The sequence below is a fragment of the Apodemus sylvaticus genome, chromosome 4 (assembly GCF_947179515.1).
Source record: "Apodemus sylvaticus chromosome 4, mApoSyl1.1, whole genome shotgun sequence".
In the NCBI taxonomy this organism is placed as follows: domain Eukaryota; kingdom Metazoa; phylum Chordata; class Mammalia; order Rodentia; family Muridae; genus Apodemus; species Apodemus sylvaticus.
The window spans coordinates 95,351,403-95,376,305 of NC_067475.1; the positions used below are offsets into that span (position 1 = coordinate 95,351,403).

General features: G+C 32.1%; 1 protein-coding gene across 1 annotated transcript in view; it reads left to right on the forward strand.

The window, feature by feature from the left end:
- Positions 1 to 688: 688 nt before the first annotated feature.
- Si (sucrase-isomaltase) overlaps positions 689 to 24,903 on the forward strand; it is a 69,752-nt gene continuing 45,537 nt past the window's right edge. The window contains exons 1-15 of the mRNA XM_052178690.1: positions 689 to 806; positions 1,984 to 2,090; positions 6,083 to 6,200; positions 6,493 to 6,602; positions 8,791 to 8,942; positions 10,410 to 10,581; positions 13,424 to 13,523; positions 14,131 to 14,243; positions 14,967 to 15,092; positions 16,714 to 16,845; positions 17,030 to 17,149; positions 18,555 to 18,668; positions 19,507 to 19,591; positions 20,936 to 21,053; positions 23,741 to 23,912. Coding sequence (XP_052034650.1) covers positions 689 to 806; positions 1,984 to 2,090; positions 6,083 to 6,200; positions 6,493 to 6,602; positions 8,791 to 8,942; positions 10,410 to 10,581; positions 13,424 to 13,523; positions 14,131 to 14,243; positions 14,967 to 15,092; positions 16,714 to 16,845; positions 17,030 to 17,149; positions 18,555 to 18,668; positions 19,507 to 19,591; positions 20,936 to 21,053; positions 23,741 to 23,912 — 1,857 coding nt within the window. The remainder of the gene's footprint in view (positions 807 to 1,983; positions 2,091 to 6,082; positions 6,201 to 6,492; positions 6,603 to 8,790; positions 8,943 to 10,409; positions 10,582 to 13,423; positions 13,524 to 14,130; positions 14,244 to 14,966; positions 15,093 to 16,713; positions 16,846 to 17,029; positions 17,150 to 18,554; positions 18,669 to 19,506; positions 19,592 to 20,935; positions 21,054 to 23,740; positions 23,913 to 24,903) is intronic.

The window sequence follows — 24,903 nt, forward strand, 5'->3', positions numbered from 1 at the left end:
GAAAAAAGTCTGGGATATTCCAGGTATTGTGAAAGTATTTATTTAAGAACATATATTCTAGATTTATTAATATTTAATTGTTGCTAGTAGAACATTAAAATAACACCAAACATGCTATCTAATAAATTAATTGTTATTAATTGTAATTTTCCTTAAAGCTTTGCTTAAAATTAGTATGATCTGCAAAATAATTGCTGTATTTTTCAACCAGTGAAAATGGATAATTTTAGCCCTTATTGTCATGAGTATGATTATCTAATTTGATATTTGTATATAACTTTTGTCCTCGTTTTGTACATATCTTTTATCCTTGCTTTCTTAAAGGAGGGTTGATATCATATAGTATGTATTTTCAAGTCTTTCATTATATATTCTTGATTTTTAAAAATGAATTTTTTAATTTTTTGAGATTACAATATTACATTCTTAAAATATTACAATTACAATTCTTACAGTATTACAATATTACATTTTTGAGATTACAATATTACATTCTTCCCCTTCCCTCCATCTCACACTCTCCCTGTTTTCTCTCCAATTCTTGATTTCATCTTTAATTACTGTTGTATATATAAATGCCCACAGCTTTGTTAGCTTAGAAATTAATACATAGAGATTCATAGTTAATTGTGGCTAACTTACAAAAAAAAAAAAGTCCATCTCAATACAGTTTCCTTTCTTTCCTCAGATGGCAAAGAAGAAATTCAGTGGATTAGAAATCTCTCTGATTGTCCTCTTCATCATAGTAACAATAATAGCTATTGCTCTCGTTGTTGTTTTGGCAACAAAGACCCCTGCTGTGGAAGGTAAGTCTCACTGTCTGTTTTAAGCAGTGGAGTGACCTGGGTGGGGGGGGGATGTCAGTCCACAGTCGCTGTGGGTTTAAAACTGTATTGGCTTCTGTAGGGGGAAGTAATGAACTAAGTCCCACAAGTTGTAAGTTGTTCTCTTGTTTCCATAACTGTGCTGCAGCACCAAAGCAAACCCTTCCCCAGATTGACTAATAATAAATAAATGAGATTAAAAATATTTGTTAAAGTCTGTGAAATGACTTAAAACAATGTGAAAACTTGGTGTTAAATTCCAAAACTACATTTCTCTGTCCACTGAAGTCTCATGTTTTAAATAGACAGTCACTGCCTTAAAGATTTTGTCCACTTTGACATTGGTGGACTTCCCACTATCTATTATTTTAAATAAAGGAATATGAGGAAAAAAGGTGAAGTGTTAAAATACTTGAAAGAAATTGCCAGTGCACTCTCTGTGTCTGTGTCTGTCTCTGTTTCTGTCTCACTCTTTCTGTCTCTGTCTCTCTCTGTCTCTCTCTCTCTGCCTCTCTGTCTGTCTCTTTCTCTGTCTCAGTCTCTGTGTCTCTGTCTCTGTCTTTCAGTCTCTGTCTCTCTCTCTCCCCTCTGCTCTCTCCCCTCTCTCTGATACCCTTTAAGATGCCAAGGTTTTGATTTGGTTTTTGGAAATATGAACAGTCCATGGATGGTGTAGACAATATTCTTTTTGTCCTTGTTATAACTTATGAAATAGAGAGTACATGAAAAAGTACAAGAACTGCAAGTTAAGGGTTCAGGTTCCCAGTGATCTTTCTCTATTTTGATCAGTCTCTGCACATTACTGTGGACCTCCAAACTGTCTGTTTCTTTATCATTCTCTCTTGACCAAACAAGGACTGAAAAGAATGTTACATGTTACACTTGTGTCAAGCATCAGTGGAGATCCTATCAGTGTTATTATACTTTCTCTGAGTTGTTATCAGCTCTAAAGTCAACTTTCCTCTTTTCTAAAAGTCAGACTTTACATAGTATTTTAAAATGTTATTTAACCTTATTATTATACTGACCAAGGCTTGAACATTGGGGAGTCTTCTAGAATCACAAATTGATATTGCTTTAATTATCAAAGAAGTGAATCCATTTGTTAAACAAGTATTCATTACTTAATGAAAATGGTTTTGATATTTCCTTCTTTCAGAAGTAGGAAGTTCAACTTCCACCCCTAATCCTGGGAGGTGTCCGCCTGAACAAGGTGAAGCTATCAATGAAAGAATTAACTGCATTCCAGAACAACATCCAACAAAGGTCTGCCAAAAATGCTCTGGATGATTTTAGAAATATTAACATCATTATATGAAGATATCTACTCAGTGTATAGTGGTTGTGTGTTATTAAAGATCTGAACATAATCTTCACTTACTTTTCCATATAAATTTATGTCAGAATTGATGTCTAATGAGCCTCTTTTCAATTTGTTTGGTTATTTCAAATTAAGAGGTTACTATCCATCTATACTCTGCCAGCTACATAACAAGCTTACAATGTTTTCCCAAAAATGTTATTGTCCTTCATTACTCCTTAAGGTTCAGAGCCTTGAGTAGCACTAGCATAGTTTAAATTATACTATTTAAAGTGGGGAGTTGTAAGAAGAATATTTTAGAAAAGTATACATGACTCACTTTGTAAACATATTTATATTTTATTATATAAAAATTACTGGAGAAACTTGTTTGATTCGTGTAACCATACATTGACTCAGACTCTTTAATTCATAAACTTTGTGAAAATAAATGTCAAAATGGTTTAAAAGTGATTCTGTTATTAAATGAACTCTCACTCATTGAACTTTAGACTTAACTGGAAATTCAAAGGGTTTATCAAGGCAGAATGAATTATAGGGCAGAGAATTTCTGCAAGTGAGTACAAAGTTCAATATTAGCTCATGTTCCATAAAATCAATAGGTTCTAGTCATTAGCCAGTATGTTAAAATGTTTTTTAATTAGATAATATTCAAAGGTAATTTTTATTACAGAAAACTGATGAATGCTGAGTAAATGAAAACTAACAAGTCACAGAAATAAAAAATGGCCTAAATATGTAATTTAAAAGGAATGCTTATTCAAATTATGTTATTATATGTATTTCTCATAATATTTTCTCAGTAATAACTTATACAATCTTTAAGATACTTAAATCATTAACTTTCTATTATTGTTAGTCATAACCTAAAGCAACAACTTATTAACAATGTATATACAACTCTAAATATGAATTTAGATTTTGAATAAATATTATTTCCCCTCTAAATATGAAAATAGATTTTGAATAAATATTATTTCTCCCAAATAAGACATTTAATATTAAATTAGTCAAAAATAATTATTTTCTGTTAATTTTCACATTTCTCAATCATAAAAGTTCTCTTGTACTTCATATATTTGTCAGACTCATCCTGATTGACAAAATATTTAAATTTGAAATATAATACATATTGTATATAGAAGGCATTCATACGTAAAAGTTCAATAATAACTAGTTATGGAAGAATAAAAATGATAATGTAATAAACAGTTATGTTACCACGCAATGTTTTAATCCGCATATGCTGTCATTACAAATATCTTAGATTTAGTAGCTTCTGTACTTATTTCCCATAGCTCTCTGGAGGCTAGCTGTCTGAGGTAAAAAACATTTTTTTCACCAATTTTTGGTGAGGACTTTGAATTTGTTTTTAATTGTATATTCTAATTTACATCGTTCCCACCCTTCTCTTTGTTTTTTCCACCAACTCCCATTCCCCCACGTTATTCACAATGATGGCCCCTTTTTCTTTAATTATTATTGTTACATATACATATATAAATGAATAAATACAGCTTCCTAAGTCCATTCGTTGTTGCTTGTCTGTGTATCTTTTCAGAGCTGAACACTTGGTATTGGATAACCATCTAGATGGCTTATTTTTGAAGAAGACTCATTGTCTGTCTCTCAGTAATTGCTTAGCTGTCACTCTTCATCATGAAGTGAGATCTTGTGCGATTTCTCCATTCGCATTGGTCTATCCAGAGCTGGAATTATTTTTCAGCTTTTGTGTGGGCAACCATACTGTTTAGAGTTCATGGGTGTGTTCCCTGTCATATTTAGAAGTCACTGTGCCACAATAGAGAGATCTTTTTCATCATGAGACTTAGATGTGGGCCTGGGATGTAGATGTATCAAATGGAGCTAGGCACTATACCATTACTTGCTCTCCACATGACATGTTGTAACTTTCTTTGTGTGAAGCAAAAAGACACTTCATTGATCATGAGTGAGAGCTCTGCTTTTTCATTGGTTTATCTAGGGAGAATTTTTTTCTACTGTTATTTTAGATAGCATTTCTTGCTACACTCAGAGAAAGTTCTGTAATATGTACACCAGAAGGAAGAAGTTGTTTTTGTAATGACTTCAGTAGTCTTGAGTGAGTTGAATGAGGATCTATGCTATGACTTTATGCAAATAGTTCCTATTCTTTCGTAAGGTTCCTACTACCAAATAAAGTAATATGGGAAGAGGAAGACCTTCCTTCATTATTTGAGTTTGAAAAGAAAATGTTACATTGCTGATTCAACTTAATATGTTTATAAGTATATATTATAATTATACACACACACACACACACACACACATACACTCATGCCACATAATAAGTATTGAGGACTTTTTTCCAATTTTATTCATGGGAGTTTACTGAAATTATGTCCATTAATAGATCAAGTATGACTTAATGTTCTGTCATTTAAGCAAAAGAGAATGAAATATGAAATTAATTAAATAAATAAAATTATCGAAAAACTCTTAAAATTATAAATAATAGGAAGAGTGGCTAAACAAACAAAAGAAACATTAAATTCTAAAAAATAAACGAAAATTAATCTGATTACCTTTAAAGGTGATATTTTTAGACTAATCCTATAATGTATGTGTGTAGGGAGTAATAGTATGCGTGCCAAGTATTTATGTTAACTTGGAGTCTTGAAACAGGATCTTATTTGGGAAAAGGGCTTTGGCAGATCTGTTTCAATGAGTGTCTTTATATGGACACTATGTAGAATGACAGACGGAATAAATGGAATGACTATTATTATCAAGGAATGCCAAATCTGCCGAGGATCACTCGAAGTTCTGGAAACTAGTGAGGATTCTTCCATAGACCCACAGAAGCAGTATTGCTCTCTGAACAGCTTGAGTTAGGGCGTCTCTGAGAGAATTCATTTCTGTTGCTTTAAGCCATCTTTTATTTTGTGTTTTTTTTATGGAACTCCGGAAAGTACTAATAGAGTATATTTTGAGAAATCTTTTCAGTTTGTCAAAAATATGCTTACATTGTATTTTATTTTTGCTTTTACACAAACCCATACACCTGTTTGTATTAGTACACCTACATCTGGTTCTACTTTTGTGTTTGAACTAAGTTAAAACAGCTTAGAAAGACTGCTATAACGCTCATTAATTTATAGGATAACTGACCACATAAAGTCTCCCCATACCTGATACTAGGAAAGATGTCAACTGATCCTTTAGCACTCATGTTTGTCATGTATGTATTTGTAGGCTTCTGTACATAAATTCATTTTAATGTGAAATGAAGATTATACTTAATGTATAATTTTGATTGATTAACTTGTGCAAGTTAAACATTGTTTTCACAAAAATAGTTATGAAAATATTGGACCATAATCAAATTATAAATATGTGTCATAATTAAAACTTTTGTTACATAGTTGATAATGCAGATCACCATGCTATTCAACATGTTAAGTATGACTTATGACTTCTAATTTATGCAATTTTTCATTTACTTAGTAAAATTACTGTGTAGTCAACATTTTGTAATACTTATTGAAGTATGGTAATTTGTTTTGACTATTTAAAATAACTCAATTACTAAATGTTTAGCTATTTTTTTGAAAACCTGTTATAAAACTCTGGGCTGATACTGGTTAAGTGGTCAAGTAGTTATCTAGCATTGACAAGCTCTTACTTTTAATAAGGCATATTCGTTGATGTAAGAGTTATATGTGATTGAATTAAATCTAGATTTTTGAGTTATGTAACCTCACCTGAATTTGATAAATAACATAGCATAAGTGTTCAAAATCTTCTTTGTTGTTATCATGATGAAAAAAAATATAATTATCAAGAGGGCAAAGGGTCTTAAAATCTGTGTGTTTAGAGCATGAACAGTAAAAAACAGACCTAGTACATCTTATTGTATTGCCAATTATGTTTTTTTTAATTAAAAATATTTTTCCAGGCAATATGTGAAGAGCGTGGCTGTTGCTGGCGTCCATGGAACAACACTGTCATTCCCTGGTGCTTCTTTGCAGATAACCATGGCTATACTGCTGAGTCAGTCGCTAATGAGAACACTGGTAAAGAATGAACCCACCATGACAGCTCAATACATGTTCTAAGTTGAAAGAGTGTATTTTAAGTCTATTTTATGTTTTTTGAAAACATTATCTTCAATAGAATCTAATAAGTACTCATATCAAAACTTCTAAACAATGTATTGAGGATTTTTCCATCATTGCCTCATGTAAAACAAAAAGAAAAAGTCATTTGTAACACTATAATGAAATTATAAATATGAAATAAATTATTGATAATTGTGAATATACAAACTTTTCTAAGTGTCTGTGCTTTCCTTTTCCTTTGTCTAAGGACTTAAAGCTACTCTGAACAGAATCTCTTCTCCCACTCTATTTGGAGAAGACATTAATAGTGTCCTCCTCACAGCTCAGCATCAGACCCCTAATCGCTTCCGGTTCAAGGTTTGACTTTTATGATTTCTATAAATTTACTTGTATTTATTTTTTAAATGTAAATTTTGTCTGTGTGTCTCAGGGAGGGATGGGGAAAGCAGTAGCTGTGAAGTCCGGAAGAGGGTGACAGAGATTCTGGAGCTGGAATTACAGATGGTTCTGAGGAACTATGAGTATGGGGAGAACTGAGCCCAGGTCTTCTGCAGGAGCAGAAAGAGATATTAAATTATTACAAGCCATCTTTCCAAATCTTGTCCTGTGATACTAAGAAAGCTTTTGTCTTAAGTGTAGTTGAAGAAAATATTCTTTCTCTTTCCTCTATATTGTCCACCCTGAGAAATATTTATCCCAAAAAGACAACTAAAACACTAATTACCCTCTTATGTGTCCTCTCCTTGAAGACAATATAAATAATAGTTTCTTCTCCAACCATTTTTCAAGAATTCAAAAGACATATTTTATTTAAAATACTTACACTATTGTCTTGAGAATGATTGGGGCTCAATAGTGTATTTCTATTAAATGTAGACTACATTGGATTAATATTTAAAACATTTTTAACAGTTTTCTATGTGTGTGTATGTATTTATTGGCAGTGTGAACATTGTTATGTTTTGTGTATGTCTGTTGACCACTGAAGCCAAAGAGATTATCAGAGGCTTGGAAATGGTGTTATAAATGTTTGTTAACTACCTTGTGCATACTAGGAATTGAACCTCAGTCTTCTCTCTAAAAGGGTAATAATTGTTACTAACCACCAAAAATTCTTTCCAGGATGTTCATTTAAAATTTGTTTTGAGATAATTTAATAGTGCTGTACAAATGCAGTGTAAAACTTCATACTTCAGGTTAAAGCAAGAGAGTACTGGTTTAAAGTAAGGAGTTAGTCACATACATACATGTGATCACCCACACAGGTACACATACACACACCTATAATTAGGAGAAGAATATAACTTTGCAACTTTTTAGGAACACATTCAAAATATTAAATGACTTAAACTATTCATGTATTGAATTTTGCACTGGTAGGAATAGAACCCACAGGAATAAATATACTGAAAAAGTACTGTATTACCAGAATGTATGTAAAAAATGCATTTCCAAACTGTTTATTCATTATTGTGATAATTGGAGTAAAAGCCAATGTCCAACAGCAGGATAACTGATAATTAAAATTTGATATTAATGGATGGAGCTGGAGAACATCATACTAAGTGAGGTAAACCGGTCTCAAAAGATCAATCATGGTATGCACTCACTGATAAGTGGATATTAGCCTGGAAAACTGGAATACCCAAAACATAATCCACACATCAAATGAGGTACAAGAAGAACGGAGGAGTAGCCCCTTGTTCTGGAAAGACTCAGTGTAACAGTATAAGACAAAACCAGAAAGGGAAGTGGGAAGGGGTGGGTAGGAGAACAGGGGAAGGGAGGGGGCTTATGGGACTTTCGGGGAGTGGGGGGCCAGAAAAGGGAAAATCATTTGAAATGTAAATAAAATATATATCGAATAAAAAATAAATGATATGTGTATTAAGTCATATATATTTATATATAAATATTTGCTATTTAGATCACAAAATTTAAAGGAATAACAGGTTAAGGAAGGACTGAATGGAGGATATAAACAGCAATTAGGAGAGAGGGTATATAGCTAATCATTTTCCAGTTATATTTCTATCAAGGTGGATACTTAGGAAATATTCTATACTGCAAGCTTAAAATCCAGTGTGAAACTCTAGAGCTTCCTTTCTAGTGGTTATTTATAGTTTAAAGTTTCATTGAGATGTATAGATTTGGAGTCTGGTTAATTTCAGTTTGATATATTTTATCTGTGAGTTCTTTTTAATAAAGTCTTTTTAAAAATTAAAATTAAATGATCACTTTCCTCTTGGGAATAACTAAGGACATAGATACTAAAGCCCTTAAAATATTGTATGTAAAAGCTCAGTTTTCAAGGATATTTATTAACACTATCTCTTCTGTCAATAAATATATTTGCTCAATTATATAGAAAACTCTCAACCAATTAAACACAATTATGTCTTAATAATTTGTATGGCTTATCTATGTTGTACATGTAATATCATATAACGTTATAGATACAGATAACATCACAGCTTGTATGCAGCAATTCATAGGCGAGCATATTGTAATTGCTTACTGTTTTCATGTATTAAAATTCGGGCAGATCACAGATCCAAATAACAATAGATATGAAGTGCCACATCAGTTTGTAAAAGATGAAACTGGAATTCAAGCGGCTGACGCACTGTATGAAGTCCAGGTCTCACAAAACCCATTCAGCATCAAAGTGATGAGGAGAAGCAACGGCAAAGTCTTGTAAGTGATGCTTGTATCTAGCTTTCAAATCAGTCCAGATGGAGGGTAAGGACATGTTAATAACAGTGCCAGTTCATAAAGAATATACAACTTTCTCCCCAAAAAGTGAAAGTGTAGATCTATTAATATTATCATGATAGAATAATTATTTTGCTTCCCATAGAAGAAAGAGACTAAAATACAAATTTGAAAACATCAGCTGATGCCAACCAAATGCATGGCAGGAACAATTGATATGTTTCCATTGCCGATATTCACTGGAAATGGTTGCTATGTATCTAGCTACTTTACCTCCTCTGATGCAATTTCCAGAAGTAGATGATTTCTGTTTAGTGAGGTATGAATTTCCCTGACACTGTCAAAATCATTTTTTTACACATAAAAATTTAAATACCAGGTAAACATTTTTCATTTAGAACATATTATCTGGGGCAAGGAGTAATTGTCTCAAAGAATTTAGTAAAATTTAGTAATAACCTTTAAAAGCCCGCATTCATACAGATATACAGAAATACAAACATATATACATAGGTATGTGTATAATTATAATTAATAAAGCTATGAATTTTAAACAGGGTGAGCAGGGATATATGGGAATATTGAGGGAAGAAATGGGAAGGAAATTATGTAATATAATCTCAAAAATAAAAGAAAAATGTTTTCAAAATAAAACAAATAATTTTTAAAATGTCAAGATATAGGTTTGTTAGCAGGTAACATTAATTAAACGATGTTGAAACTCAAATCTCATAAATTTACTTTCATAGAATATATTTGGACATTTTTCTAATTTGCTTTGTGCTATGTCATAAAATGTGCTTACATCTAAGCAGAATAGTCCAGTATAGTAAAAGAAATACTTCACTGAATTATTTACATGTAAAAATCTCGACGAGTCTAGCCACAGAATTAGTAAAACAGGATGTTTGTCATGGCTCTGGGCAGTGGAGGACAAGAGACTTTTGCTAATGATTTACACATGAAAAATATTGTTTTCAAGAGTTTTGTATAATAATTTATTGGTTTTGGAAATATTAATTTTTGAAACTAATTTTAGTATTAATGGAAACCAGTTTAGTGATGCATTATATAAGCATACTACCCAGCATAATGAGTATAGTTTAAACCTGTGTTCACAGAATATGATTTATAATCTTTTAATCACATCTATATTTATTTATCTATTTATTTATTATGTTGCAACTGTGTAACACGAACGATATTGGTAGTTATATTCTATCCTGAAAAGGACTAGAAGGTAAGATGCCTATGAAAACTTTTATTGATGAAAACAGAGATCTATTGATAGCATAAACACGTTCTGTCTCTGTGACAATTTGTACTTCTCCCAGTTATGACTGCAGCACCTAAGGAGACAAATATTCTGGATAATGTCAACATTAAACTAAAATAAGGGAGTGTTTCATTTATACGCATACCTTTCTCTTTTCTTTTATTTTCCCTCAGGTTTGATACCAGTGTTGGTCCACTTGTATACTCAAACCAATATTTGCAGATTTCAACAAGACTTCCAAGTGATTATATTTATGGCTTTGGAGAACATATTCATAAGAGATTTCGTCATGACTTATACTGGAAAACATGGCCAATTTTTACTCGAGATGAAGCTCCTGGTGATGTACGATATTATTTTGGCTTTATAGAGTAAATGATCACATTGAAGTTGATACAATCAGTTCTATTTGACATTATGACAATGTTGCTTAAATTATCTACACAACAAAAATACCTACCCTAGAGTTGTTTCTAATTTGTTTTATAGATAAATTGTCTTAAAAAGTCTCAAGTTTATCACAGCTTTTCAAATATAATTTGTTTGGGTTGATCCTCCTCTACCTTCTGAGAACCCTCTTATTTTCCTTCACCACAGTTTGTACCTTCTGATGCCCTGCAGCATCTCTGCTTTTTCTGTTTTATATGTTCTGTTACTGCTTTCCTTTTTCAACATTAATTCTCTTTCTATTATGTTCTTTTTCTGGTTACATGACCTGTAACATGAGAGAAGGAAAGGAAAAAAAAAAGAGGGTATAGGTTTAAAGCCAGGACTCAGATCTGAGAGAGAACATAAGGACATGTGACATTTGTCTTTCTGAGTCTAGATTATCTAATTTACTATAGTAATCTCCAGCCCCACTTACAGTCCTGAAAAAAAATCACTTTTCTTTAAAACTGAATAAAATGGTGTTTTGCATATTTATTACATTTTGATCATTCATTCATTCATTAGTTGTTGAGCATCAAATCGGATTCTTTTGTTTGATGTTGAATAGAGTAACAGTAAGCCTGGATATGAAGATATGAAGATATCCAGGCTTACTGTTACTCTATTCAACATCAAACAAACAAACATCCTTTGGTAGGATATGGAGCCCTTTGGTTATATGCCCAGAGGTGGTATATATCATGAATATGCTAACTTCTTTTTCATCTTTTTTGAGAAAGTCCCACACTGACTTCCATGATGGGTGTATCAGTTTACACTGCTAAGATCAATGAGTAAGGGTTCGTATTTTTACACATCCTCATCTGAGGTTTAGGCAACTTTTCTCCTTATTTAATTTTTTTTAAAAAAGTACTTATTTTATTTTTATGTGTATGATTTTTGCATGTACCTATGGATGTGTACCATGTGCATGCATGGTAGTTGCAGAGTTAATTTCCCTGCCTCCCCCCAGAACTGGAGTTAATACTATTTCTGAGCTTTTATGTGGCAGATAGAGTTCAGGTCCTCTGCTAGAGACCTAAGTGCTCTAACCACCGAGCCAACTCTCCAGCTCATGTTTGTTTTGTGGGTGATAACCAATCTAATTTGAAAGAAATGGAATCTAACATTTAATTTAATTTGTATTTTCCAGATTAATAAGGATTTTTAATAAATTTTAAGATATTTATCGATCTTTTGTTTTTCCTCTTGTGAAAGCCACCTATTCAATTCATGATTTCAGTTACTATCAAATTAATTCTCTGATTTTCTTTCAATTATTTATTCTAACTATCAACTACCATGTCTGAAATATAGCTGGAACGTATTTTCTGCAGCCCTTAAGACTATTGCTTTATTTTTTGAAGTTTTTTTGAAATGAAGATATTAATTTCACTTTAATATGTCACCTCTGGGCTATTAAGACATGGTTCATAATGTTATTCTTTGTGGCTAACTCTTGAAATACTTTTTCTAATATTTTTCTCTACTAATTTTAGCATTTCAAAATTTTAAAATTAAACTCTTTAACCTGTTTGACTCAATTTATGTAAATTTTATTCAGAAAAGAAAACATAGATCTAATTCATCTTAATGAGAACTGATAGGAAAAATGTTAACTTCTCTGACTGTTTTTTCTTAGTACTTGAATATGTATCTGAAGGTAGTGACTGTTTGCTTTGTTATTTTTGCACTTTATTATTCTATTTTTTGCTCTCATGTGGTTAAAGCTTGGGCGAATAATTCCAAATAAGATGCTGTGCACAGGTCAGGGCATCTATCTTCTTTTAGTCACAACCTCTTGCAGTTTTGCTGATTTTTGGATCATCCACAGCATGCAATCACCTAAGACATTCAGTTTTTGAAAGGGAAGTTTGTTATGTTTTTGTTTTTTTGTTGTTTTGTTTTTGTAAATGCTATAACTTCACATAATAAGTTAAATAAAATTATATGTTACGTGTTACAAATACTCCATAGAAGGATCATAGTCACAGTGCTTTACTTTTTTGTAGATTTGTTCCTTCTATTAATATGAAATTCATAAGATTAAAAGATAAACCACCAAAGTTACCTTAATTTATTACTTTGCTATCTTTATTATTTTTGAATATTAATGCTAATAACTATTATTTCACCAAATGAGTAAATGGAGAGTCATTTTGAAGAAACTTGGTATAAAACAACTGATAAATTCTATCACTCCTTGTTTTCAGTGTTTACAGTATTGCCATTTGAAACAAACATCAGGCTGAAAGCTTCTTCATTCTTTCTTTCTATCTTCATGTTTAAGTTTCTGTCTAAAACCAATTAGAAATTCTTACATTTCCACTTGTCTGAGTTGTTTAGGATTTGTATAGATTATCTCATGTTATCTGTTCTTAGAAAACTTACTGTAGAATCTAGGATAGACATAGGTCTGGGCCCTATGGGGAAAAGAAATCTATGTGTCTGTCTGTTAAAATCAACATAGCTTATTCAAATATATTTAATTCTAATAAAACAAAGAGAAGCAAGTAACAAATTAACACATGTCAATGTCTCTTTTGCTACTATAAAGTTATTAACTAAAGTATAGTATATTATTTTTGTATCTTTTATGTGGGATACAATGAGGGGAAATAATATAGAGCTACAGAGTGTAAATTACAAAAGCAAATGAGTTTATAAAATCCATTTTGGCAAATATCTTCATTTTGATTTAAAATATCTTTACTTTATATTCAGTTAAATATTTAAAATTTGAAACTTCACCTTCCAGAATAATCATAATCTCTATGGGCATCAGACATTCTTCATGGGCATTGAAGATAACTCAGGGAAGTCATATGGTGTTTTCCTTATGAACAGCAATGCAATGGGCAAGTACAATTTATTTGATATTATGATTGTGTGAAGTTTTATAGGTTGTATAAAACTGGCTTATAAGTACTCTTCCTATTCCAGGCATAGATGCTTTGCTACACACACACACACACACACACACACACACACACACACACACACGTGCGCGTGCGTGCCACTGTTTTGCAAACAATGGCAGAGTGTGAAGTTTTTATTGGAAGATTTAAAAATTGTATTTTAGTTTTGGGCTTTTTTATTTGAGAATGTATACATAGTGTAGTGAAACAATCTTATGCTGCAATAACTAACTGAGATACAGTTTTCGAAAGATATTTGTTCTTATTCAGAGTCTGAACCCTATTCTTTGCTATAAGATTTTCAGAGGAGTCATGCCAATTTTGGAAAAGGACCTCTTGACATTCCTTCATATATATCTTACAAGCAGCAGCCTTCTGTATTTCTACCCAGTTATTCCTATTGTCAATAGCTTACTTCTCCTCAATAACTGAATATTATATTCATTGATATGGCTAAAAAGATGTTTGATAAACATGTGTTAAAACCTTTTTTCATTGAGAACATTTTACAAAATGTGTATATTTGTTTCCTATTTTTATTTTGTAGAGATTTTCATCCAGCCAACTCCAATAATTACTTACAGAGTTATTGGTGGCATACTAGACTTTTATGTATTACTTGGAGACACACCAGAACAAGTTGTTCAGCAATACCAAGAGGTTTGTTCCAGGATTAATTTGTAAATTATTTCTCACAATAATTTTTTTTAAGAAGTTGTTAAATAGTTTGTTACACATATGGGACTTCCTATCTACATGTATTTTACTTATCAAAATTTAACAAGTTGATATTTTTATTATTCCTCTACTTAAAGAAATTTACATGCATGTAAATGCCTTTTTTATTTAGATTAATTTTATGACTAGACCACTGAGCACAGAATTCACTCATTTGTGCTGTTACGTACTAAGCCTTTAGTTATGATTGTTTTTGATAGAATAAAACAAAAGTAAGTATGTAATATGGGAAAATATAAATAGCCAATGAAAATCTGGATCATTTATGAATTTAATCAAAATGGGCTATGAAAAATAGTATTTCTCTTATATTATTATTTCTGTCACTATACTTTGATTCTTCTCTTTAATTTTTCATGATACACAAATATATTTTTGAAAATGTTATTTTCCAAAGTGTTTCTTTATTACAAAACACACAAATATGTGATACAGAATATAAGCTTACCAAATGTTTTGGTAAGTATTTATTGGAAAATTCTGAAAGATTTGATAGAAATAAACAGAATTTAGATATGATTCTGTTCTTGCAGTATATAGTTAAATGAGTGAGAGAGGCATAGTAGAATAAAAAGTACATCAATATTCATTATTATAAACACATTTCTCTTTGTTGAAACTAACTCACTGTCCATTCACCCCCAGCTCATTGGAAGACCAGCAATGCCAGCATATTGGAGCCTTGGCTTTCAACTGAGTCGCTGGAATTACGGGTCTTTAGATAAAGTGAAAGAAGTAGTAAGAAGAAACAGGGAAGCTGGCATCCCATATGTAAGGAGACGGAAGGGCGCGAGGGACTGGGGGCTCATAGGACAAACATGGTCACGTCTTAGTAAATGACTCAATTCAGAATGCGTGGATACATAAAGCATGTTAGATCTGTAGTTGGAACATGGATACATATTTAGTATGTAAATTTAGTCTGTGTCCATATCTGTGACTTGGTGAAGTTCGTGTTATTTTTGTTTTTAGAGACTGTATTTATATCACTTTCAGCTTTCTTTTCCATCCTCCAGCCCCTCATATTCCTTTTTTATTTTTTGCAATAAATTGATGACTTCTATTTTTGTTAAGTGGTCGAAAATGTTCTTTTGAAGAACTTATCAGAAGTTGTATTAATACAAATGCTTTGTTACTATTATATTTCCTTTTAAAGTTTGAGAATTCACACATGAGTGCTATGTTTAATAATTTACACTCTCCCTCTCAGTACCCCAACTTCTGTGTTAACACTTATTTAATTACTATTAATACACATATTTATATGTATGTACATACTTCTTGCCTGGCATATTTGATGCTGCCTGTACTTGTTTAGGGCTTACTATTTAAGATTAAGTAACCTATTCCAGGACATGACCCTGGAGTAAACTGACTTTCCCTCTCATAACAGCCATTCATTACCAGGAAAGTGCTTCTAGAACTGGGACTTTGTGAGATTTCTTCCTCCATACTGAACCATCAACTGGCATTGTCATTGGACAGCTCACATTTAGGCAGACATATTGTTCTGAATTCATGTTGCCACTTCCTGGCACAAAGAGTGACACTATCTCACAGCAGATGTCCTGGTCCTCTGGCTCTTACAATCATCCTGCCCATTCTTCTGCCAGACTTCTTGTGTCTGTAGCAATTTCATTGTAGATGTATCAATTGGTGTTAAAGACACCATCATCAGTTCTTCTACGCATTTATATTCATTCACCAGCTATGCATTGCTGCTAAGGTCTCTATTGGCTGTTATAAAAAAGTTTCTTTGATTAGGAGAGAAAGCTCCACTTATCTGTGAGTATAAGGAATGCAATGGGAAATTAGACATGTTTGGAAAATATCAGTAGTAGGGAACAAATATGTGTGTGTAAACAAAATAGCCTTCTGTATTTTAAGTAATACAGATATCACACACACACACACACACACACAAACACACACCACACACAAACTCACACTCTCACACATACACCCACCCACACACATGACTTGAATGCCCAATACCAATGAGACGTGCCAATGGATTGATTGTCTGTTAAGAATTTAATACTTAAAAATGGGATAATCTAGTGCTAGGGAAGTAGTTCTTTAGTGGAGCATTCCTTAGATTTTAGCCTTCATAACAATGACTGAAAATGAAACAAAATTATTAAACAATATGAATGACCAAGAGTTAACAGTTTGATAAGCAATTCTACTTTTTCTTTTCACAAACTGTAAGTTAACTTATCACTTTTTCTCCAAATAGTGAGATTAAATTACATTAGCATGCTTTCAGAGGAGTAGCTTGAGATTACTGTTAGCTTGATCATTTTCTGCATAAACCAAATGCTTGCGCTTAAAGATTGAAGTTATTAGAAAACTTTCTGCTCATGCTGAAACCTACTTTGCTAATTTTCAGGATGCACAAGTCACTGACATTGACTACATGGAAGACAAAAAGGACTTTACTTATGATGCTGTGGCATTTAATGGACTTCCTGAATTTGCTCAGGATTTACATAATAACGGACAAAAATACATTATCATCCTGGTAAAGATACTTTGTGCAATAAGACATTTTATTATATTGCATATTTTATTAATATATTTATTAAAATATATTTTATTTATATTTCATATTTTATTAATTAATTTATTATATTAATAAATAAGACATTTATTATTATGAATTTGTATATTAACACATTGCCTACAGAATATTATTTCTTTATCAGGACCCTGCAATTTCTATTAATAAGCGTGCCAATGGTGCAGAATATGGGGCATATGTGAGGGGGAATGAGCAAAATGTTTGGGTGAATGAGTCAGACGGAACCACACCACTTATTGGAGAGGTAAGTTCTCACATCCATTAAATTCATAGGACTCTGACTTTCTATTTTGCATATAGTGTTTGTGTAAATGTTACATATGTGTGTTCATATGTTTGTGTGTGTGTGTGTGTGTGTGTGTGTGTGTGTGTGTGTATGTGTTTATATGCTTTTCTCTTTGGATTTGATTTTTAATTTGCAAGGAATCTAGTTAGATGAAATACCCTGTGACAGATCATTTAAACTCAGTTATCAAAATGGAATCCAGTAAGTTTGATATACTTTTCAAATTCCTGTGAAAATTCTACAATGTTTATATAAAAAATTAATATAAAACATTTGCAAATTGAGTAACTACAAACTGCACACTTAGTTTTATGACTTACGTTTAAAACTCAAAATAATGTGTAGTTACTGAAATTATTGCAAGGAAAAACTGAAATATTCAAAATTGGATTAAAATTTCAAAGAACACAGAGTCAATTATGAGCAGAAGTCAAAAGGTATCTATCCAGCTTTTGCATATGTATGTATTTACATAGGACTGTCCGTCAAGTGACATGTGTATGCATGCATATGTGCATCATTGCCTGTATGTAGGGTCAAAGAATAACTTGGGTGCTAGTTCTTACCTTTCACCTTGTTTGTCACAGGGTCCCATATTTCCTGGTGCATTTGTCAGGCCAGCTGTTTCAGGAGTGTCATAGGATGCTCCTGTCTCCTACTGTCCTGCTGTAGGAGTGCTGGGATTTCAGAATGACCATGGTCATAGTGTGAAATTGCATGAATAGTAAAGAGGCAATATAATATACCTCACTTTTGGTATAATAGAATCAGGTCTTTGATAACTTGAATTTAAATTCCTGTTGACCAGCTGTGGGGAATATGACATTTAACATCCAATTTAATCTCTCTGTGTGTCATTTTTATCTACTTTATTTGTAAAATGAAAACAAAAATATTTGTCTCCCAAAGTTCTAGTAAATCATATGACACCAATTTTAATAATGTTTAGAAGACTTAGACAATATTTAGCATGTATTGCCGTGATAATGAAACTTTCTTTTCTTGAAGTTTTGAAAGTAGATGTGATTATAAATGTAATAATATTTGTTTAATTAATGAAACTGAAATATATTACTTTGGATTATTAATCTAATCTACAAAGGATAGTCAGGAAAACATTTACTTTTAGTTCATATGGCAACGTTATACCCCCCCTTTTTCTTTTCTAAATACTATTTCTTCATATATACTTTAACTGATTTCAATATGTTTAACAAAATTTTAAGAAATGAGTCACACATAACTACTGAAGTACAATATTGGAGATTTAATAGTGTTAAATATTATTAACTATGTTCATTTGAAATACTACCGAATGTGAATTTTTTTATTCATTTGTACATGTGAATAATCCATTATCTAGGTATGGCCTGGATTAACAGTGTACCCAGATTTTACTAATCCCAGAACCTGGGATTGGTGGGCAAATGAATGCAGTCTTTTCCATCAGGAAGTGGAATATGATGGACTCTGGATTGTAAGTCACTATTGTAAACAAATGGTTTTATTTGGTGAGCAGAAAATGTTATGTCCATAAACACACACCCACACCCACCCACACACACACATACACACACACACACACACACACCCTATAGAATGTATTCTAAATGAAATTTAAGCATTCTCTATCACTTACTAACACATGTAAACATGTTACATGTGGGAGAAAGGAACAAGCAGTGATGAAGATTGAGTATTGGGACAAGCCATAGGCTGAGAGCGTGATACACACATGACAACTGCTTGTAAGCATCAAAGATATATAATTAATGGCTATGCTGGAAACTACAGTGTAAATTAAGCACATTGTAAATTAAGTAAATTAGAGTGAAGAGACAGACACATGCTCTGAAAAATGTTTATTAAATGTGTAGATGTGTTTTGCATAAATTTATAATTCTGTAAAATGAGAGTTGTTTGCAACACTTAAAATCCTTTACTCCAGTATGAAGTACTTGTCTTAGTATTTGTACCCTGTTTTTAGGTGTGTATATATATATTTTTTTCTCTTCATTTTATTTTGTACATTTTATTGCTTTATGTCTTATTTATATCTATATGAGTAGATGCATATGCTCATGCACACATATGCTGTGCCTATATATATCAGATATATATATATATATATATAAAATATATATATTATATATATATATATATATAACTATCTATCTGTTTATATATATATATATCAGATAGATAGTTTACACCTACATTCAGTAACAAAACAATTTCAAGACTTATTTTTAAATACCATAGGAAATCTGTTATTCTCAATTTTAAAATTTTGCTTTGTATTCTTTTCTATTTAGGACATGAATGAAGTTTCCAGCTTTATTCAAGGTTCTCTAAAAGGGTGTACTTCCAATTTACTGAATTACCCTCCTTTTACTCCTGGTAAATTTCATTTGCTTACCTAAATACCCAATGTTGAGCCAAAATTGTTGTTAACTGATAAATTCTAAAGCATATTTCTAAATCGCAAATTTTGTTAGAAGTTTTAATCCTAAATTTAATGATTTTCTTTCTTCTTTGCCAAATATAATTCCCTTATGGTTGCATTAATGTACCACTTATTTATGTTTGTGTTCTATGCATATATGCATCTTTTATGCTCATATATGAGATGCTGAAGGTTTTCTTTCTTAATCTCTATATTATTTTTTTATTTTCTTTTAGTGTGTATTGTCTGTGCTTTTATATAATTGAATGTGTGTACATAACCTCATGTAAAACTTGAAGTGGATCTTTCCTCCTCGTATTATTTTATAAATTTTATTTCTTTATGTCTTATCCATATAAGTATATGCTTATATACGTGGACACATTTACCTATGCCAATTCACAGAACCCAGTAGAAAGCTTTTGCTTTATCTTTCTATCACCCTCGCTTTATTCCACGAAGGTAGGTTTTCTCCCTGAAATTGACACTCATATTTTCTCAGAAAAATTTAAAGATTCCTGTTCTGATGCAAAGAGTTATAAAACTGCACTGTATATCCATCATGTTATATGGGTACTGGGATCTAAATTCCAGTGCTAGGGCTTTTACATCAAGTATTACTAATTATTGAGACAAGCAACCTTACTCAAAACTCATTTTTTAAGACAAGGTGCATTCCTTAAAGCTAGAGTTTTCTGATTGAATAAATAAGAGACAGGGGGCAGGGGAGATATAGACAGACAGATTGACAGAGAGTTCTGGGGATCCACCTGGCTACACCTCCCAGTGCTAAAATGGCAGGAGTTCACCACTATGTGTGGCTCTCATGTGGATGCTGGAGATGAGAACTCAGGTCTTTATGCTTGTGTGCTAAGCATTTTCCTTACAGAGCCATCTTACCAGCTCCTAACCATCATCACATTTAAATCAATTATTGTGCTAGAAATGAGAATTAGTATTTAGACAAATGCTGCACAATATCAAAATCTAAATTGCACTGTATGTATCAATGACTATTCCCCATAGATTTATGTGTTATTAAAACAATGAGGTGTCACTTAATTAATAACACATTACATGTAATACAATTAATGTGTAATGTGTTTATACTTATTGTAGCTAAAATTATTGTCAAGTCTCCACAGGCACAAAATGAAGGAACCTTATTGGATATTGTTTACTGAAATGTGGTCTTTTGTGATTTTTTTTGATTAGGTATGTAGAACACACAATAAAAAGAGGTACAAATATTATGATAAAATATCTCTCAAGAACACTGTGATATTATTTTCTCTAAGGTATTCTTGACAAAATCATGTATTCCAAAACTCTTTGCATGGATGCTGTGCAGCACTGGGGGAAGCAGTATGATGTACACAGCCTGTATGGATACAGCATGGCTATAGCCACAGAGAGGTAAGTAAAACTTCATGCAGAGACTCAATACCTCACTGGGTTTTGTTTACACATGTGTGTTGTGGTAAATCTCCAACTCAAATGTGCCCTGGCAATGAAAACACAACTCAACGAGTATGAATACGTGCTGTGCGCCTAGATTGGGCAGATCTACCACTACACTACCATCTTTGCCATCTGCGAGACCCCTTGGTCTTGCTGTTTCTTCAGACCACGTGCTTCTGCTCACTCTCCTTCCACCTCCTCCTCCATTGTCCTCTCTCTCCCTCTTCTCCTTCTGTCCCTCAACTTTCAGCCCACCTTCCCTTTCTCTGCCCAATCACCTGATGCCTTTATTTTACGAATTAAAGTGGGAAGAAGGTTTACAGGAAATCACCTGAGTGCTGACTCATTCCTTGTTCCCAGCCCCTCCTCGAAGAATGGAGAGGGGAGCCAGAAAAGGGGAAATCATTCGAAATGCAAATAAAAAAGATATCGAATAAAAAAAAAAAAGAAAAAAACAAAGGAAAAAAGAAGAATGGAATTAACATCAAATTACAAATAGCCGCCAGGCGGGGGGGAATATCCACAACACACGTGTCTCTGGAAGTTTAGCAATTTTGCCAGTTCTAATGTTGTTATAAAGTTATAATGTTGCCAGAATCAGAAAGAAAAATATTTTCGGGCTAGAGAGATGGCCCAGTGGTTAGGAGCACTGTCTGCTCTTTTAAAGTTCTGGAGTTCAAATCCCAGCAACCACATGGTGGCTCACAACCATCCACAATGAGATCGGATGCCCTTTTCTAGGGTGTCTTTAGACGGCTGCAGTGTACATACATATAATAAATAAATAAATCTTTAAAAGAAAATCTCATGGCATTAAAATATCTTTCCCTTTTACTAACATTGGTGTTGTTAACATTAATAAATTATTGGGAATTATATGCCATGTGCACTTAGCAATTCCATGGGGCTTATTCCATAGAGGATATTCTTTTAAAATGTTTTCTTTCGGTTTTCCATGGAAAAGAACTATATAGTTTTTATCAATCATGAAATTCTCAACTGGCTGAAAATGGTGATACAGTAACTGCTCTTTATCCTCCAAAAATAAGTGTTTCAACAAAAATTTAGTTTCTAATTAGTAGAGCATAATAAAATAAGGAAAAGGGAACAAAATAAAAGCAGGTATGTCGCACACATTGATTTTCAGTTCTTCTGCTAGTGTTCTGTAAGTGTCTGGAAAGGAGTAACTGATAATACATAGACCTTCTCAGTATATTTAACATTCTCTTTAAGTGTTTATTCAAGTGTTAATGATTTTCTGGTGCTAAATTACACAATGCACTGAAAACTATAGGATATTGTCTTTATAAAGTTGTTACTTCTAATTGTACAAACATCTATGTAATAATAACAACAATAACAATAATAGAAAAATAGACTATAAATTTGAAGGTGAAGAACATAGGATGGTTTGGAGGCAGCATTCTTAGTACAGACTAGAGAGAGAAAGGGAAGAAGGAAAGTAATATAATTCTATTCTAATTAATAACATTTAAACATAAGTAAATAAGACAAGAATGCAGTATGGAGCATTAAATTTTTTGTTATTTTTTTATTTTATATATTTTTTATTTACATTTCAAATGATTTCCCCTTTTCTGGCCCCGTACTCCCCGAAAATCACATAAGCCCCCTTCCCTCCCCCTGTTCTTCCATCCACTCCTTCCCACTTCCCTGTTCTGGTTTTGTCCTATACTGTTACACTGAGTCTTTCCAGAACCAGAGGCCACTCCTCTGTTCTTCTTGTACCTCATTTGATGTGTGGATTATGTTTTGGGTATTCCAATTTTCTAGGCTAATATCCACTTATTAGTGAGTGCATACCATGATTGATCTTTTGAGACTGGGTTACCTCACTTAGTATGATGTTCTCCAACTCCATCCATTTGTCTAATAATTTCATGAATTCATTGTTTCTAATGGAATAGTACTCTATTGTGTAGATATACCACATTTTTTGCATCCACTCTTCTGTTGAGGGATACCTGGGTTCTTTCCAGCTTCTGGTTATTATAATAGGGCTGCTATGAACATAGTGGAGCACGTATCCTTATTACAGGAACATTACATTTTTAATAAGGTAAATTATGAGATAAAAACCAGCACTATCGTATGGCTCATTATAAATCAGCTTATGGTATGGAAAAGGCATGTGAGAATCCCATATTTTTACCGAGGGAGCCTAGTCTACTTCATATTTTGAAGTATACCTGGGTCTTTTGTTTGTTTATTTTTCTGATGAATTCCATTTGATGGAAAATTATCATTAATGGACAGGGATTGAGAGAGGATAGGAAAATGGTAGATTATTAGAAATTAATTAGAAAATGTTCAAATGTTTCTCAACTAATTGCCAGTACACACATTATGCTTTCAGTTTAGTAATTAATAGGTGAAATTATTCAAAATTTAATCATTTTCAAAGATATTCTTCTTATATGTTTGAGCAGAATATATTCACGTGAGCTGCATATTAGTAGCTCAATGCAAAATAGATGTTAAAATTTCACAAAATTTTCAAAATACTGTCTTGTGTTTGAGAGAGGATCAAATACACATTAGAAACTAGTATTTTTTAATTAATGTATTCCATTTTATCTTTAGGTAGTACTAATTTTTTTTTAACTTGGTTATATTTTTAGAGCTGTGGAAAAAGTTTTTCCTAATAAGAGAAGCTTCATCCTTACCCGGTCAACATTTGCTGGTTCAGGAAGGCATGCTGCTCATTGGCTCGGAGACAACACAGCCTCCTGGGAGCAGATGGAATGGTCCATCACTGGAATGCTGGAGTTTGGCATGTTTGGCATGCCTTTGGTAAGATGGTTTACTACTAGTGAAAAGATAGGGGCAGAGCAATGTCTAAACTTTTTAAGGTAGACAAAATACAATAAATTTGAAATGTGAAATATGAAAAGCCTGATAATAATTAAAAACAATTAGCATAAAACCCAGAGTCAAAATTATAGAAACTCATCACAAAATATTTGATGTGAATTTATAATGATTGTTAAACTTTCTATCCTATACGTTAATAAAGTGAACCCTAGAATCAAATGTAACAAAGTACCTTGCACATATAAAAGTGAACTTGTAGGTTTAAAAAATATGCTAGCATGATATATATAAATAAATTCACCCAAAAGCAGGATTAATTTCAGAAAGGGAAGGGAAATCAACTTTTAACTGAAGGCTAGTATTTTAATATTTCTTAATCAAAGTTTATATGGTTTCAACTATATGGAAAAGTTGTAGTCATAAATGGTAAATAAAGAAATTTAGACAAAACATGTGGACATGGAAGACATGCCAGCAGTCTCAGCATTAAGGAAGCTATAGTCTCGATCGGACTAGATTTCTGAGTATTTCATAACAGGACAAACTGGACTACATAGTAAGCTTTTTATCTTTAAAAGTAAAAATACACAAGGTAAAATAAGTTGAAATAAATAAATATAGGCAAAGAAAAATCAAAGACACAAATAGTGCAAATTCAAACATAGGCAAAGAAAAGCAATTAACCTAAACTGCATAATAGTTATTTCAATGAAAGAAAGTGATATATAACCAAATATATGAAGCGATTCATTGAAAAGTTGCACAAACATAGGATTTGAATGAAAATACTCTTTAAACAATAAATACTGATAATAAAAATATAAGAATTTTTGAAATATTTTTATTAACTTTTTAATAAATATCACTGTATTTTCCTCTTATTTATCAGCCCCTGCTCTCATTCATCTTTCTTGACGTCAATATTTTATTATTTGTATATCTGCCTATAATATCTTTATATCAAATCTCT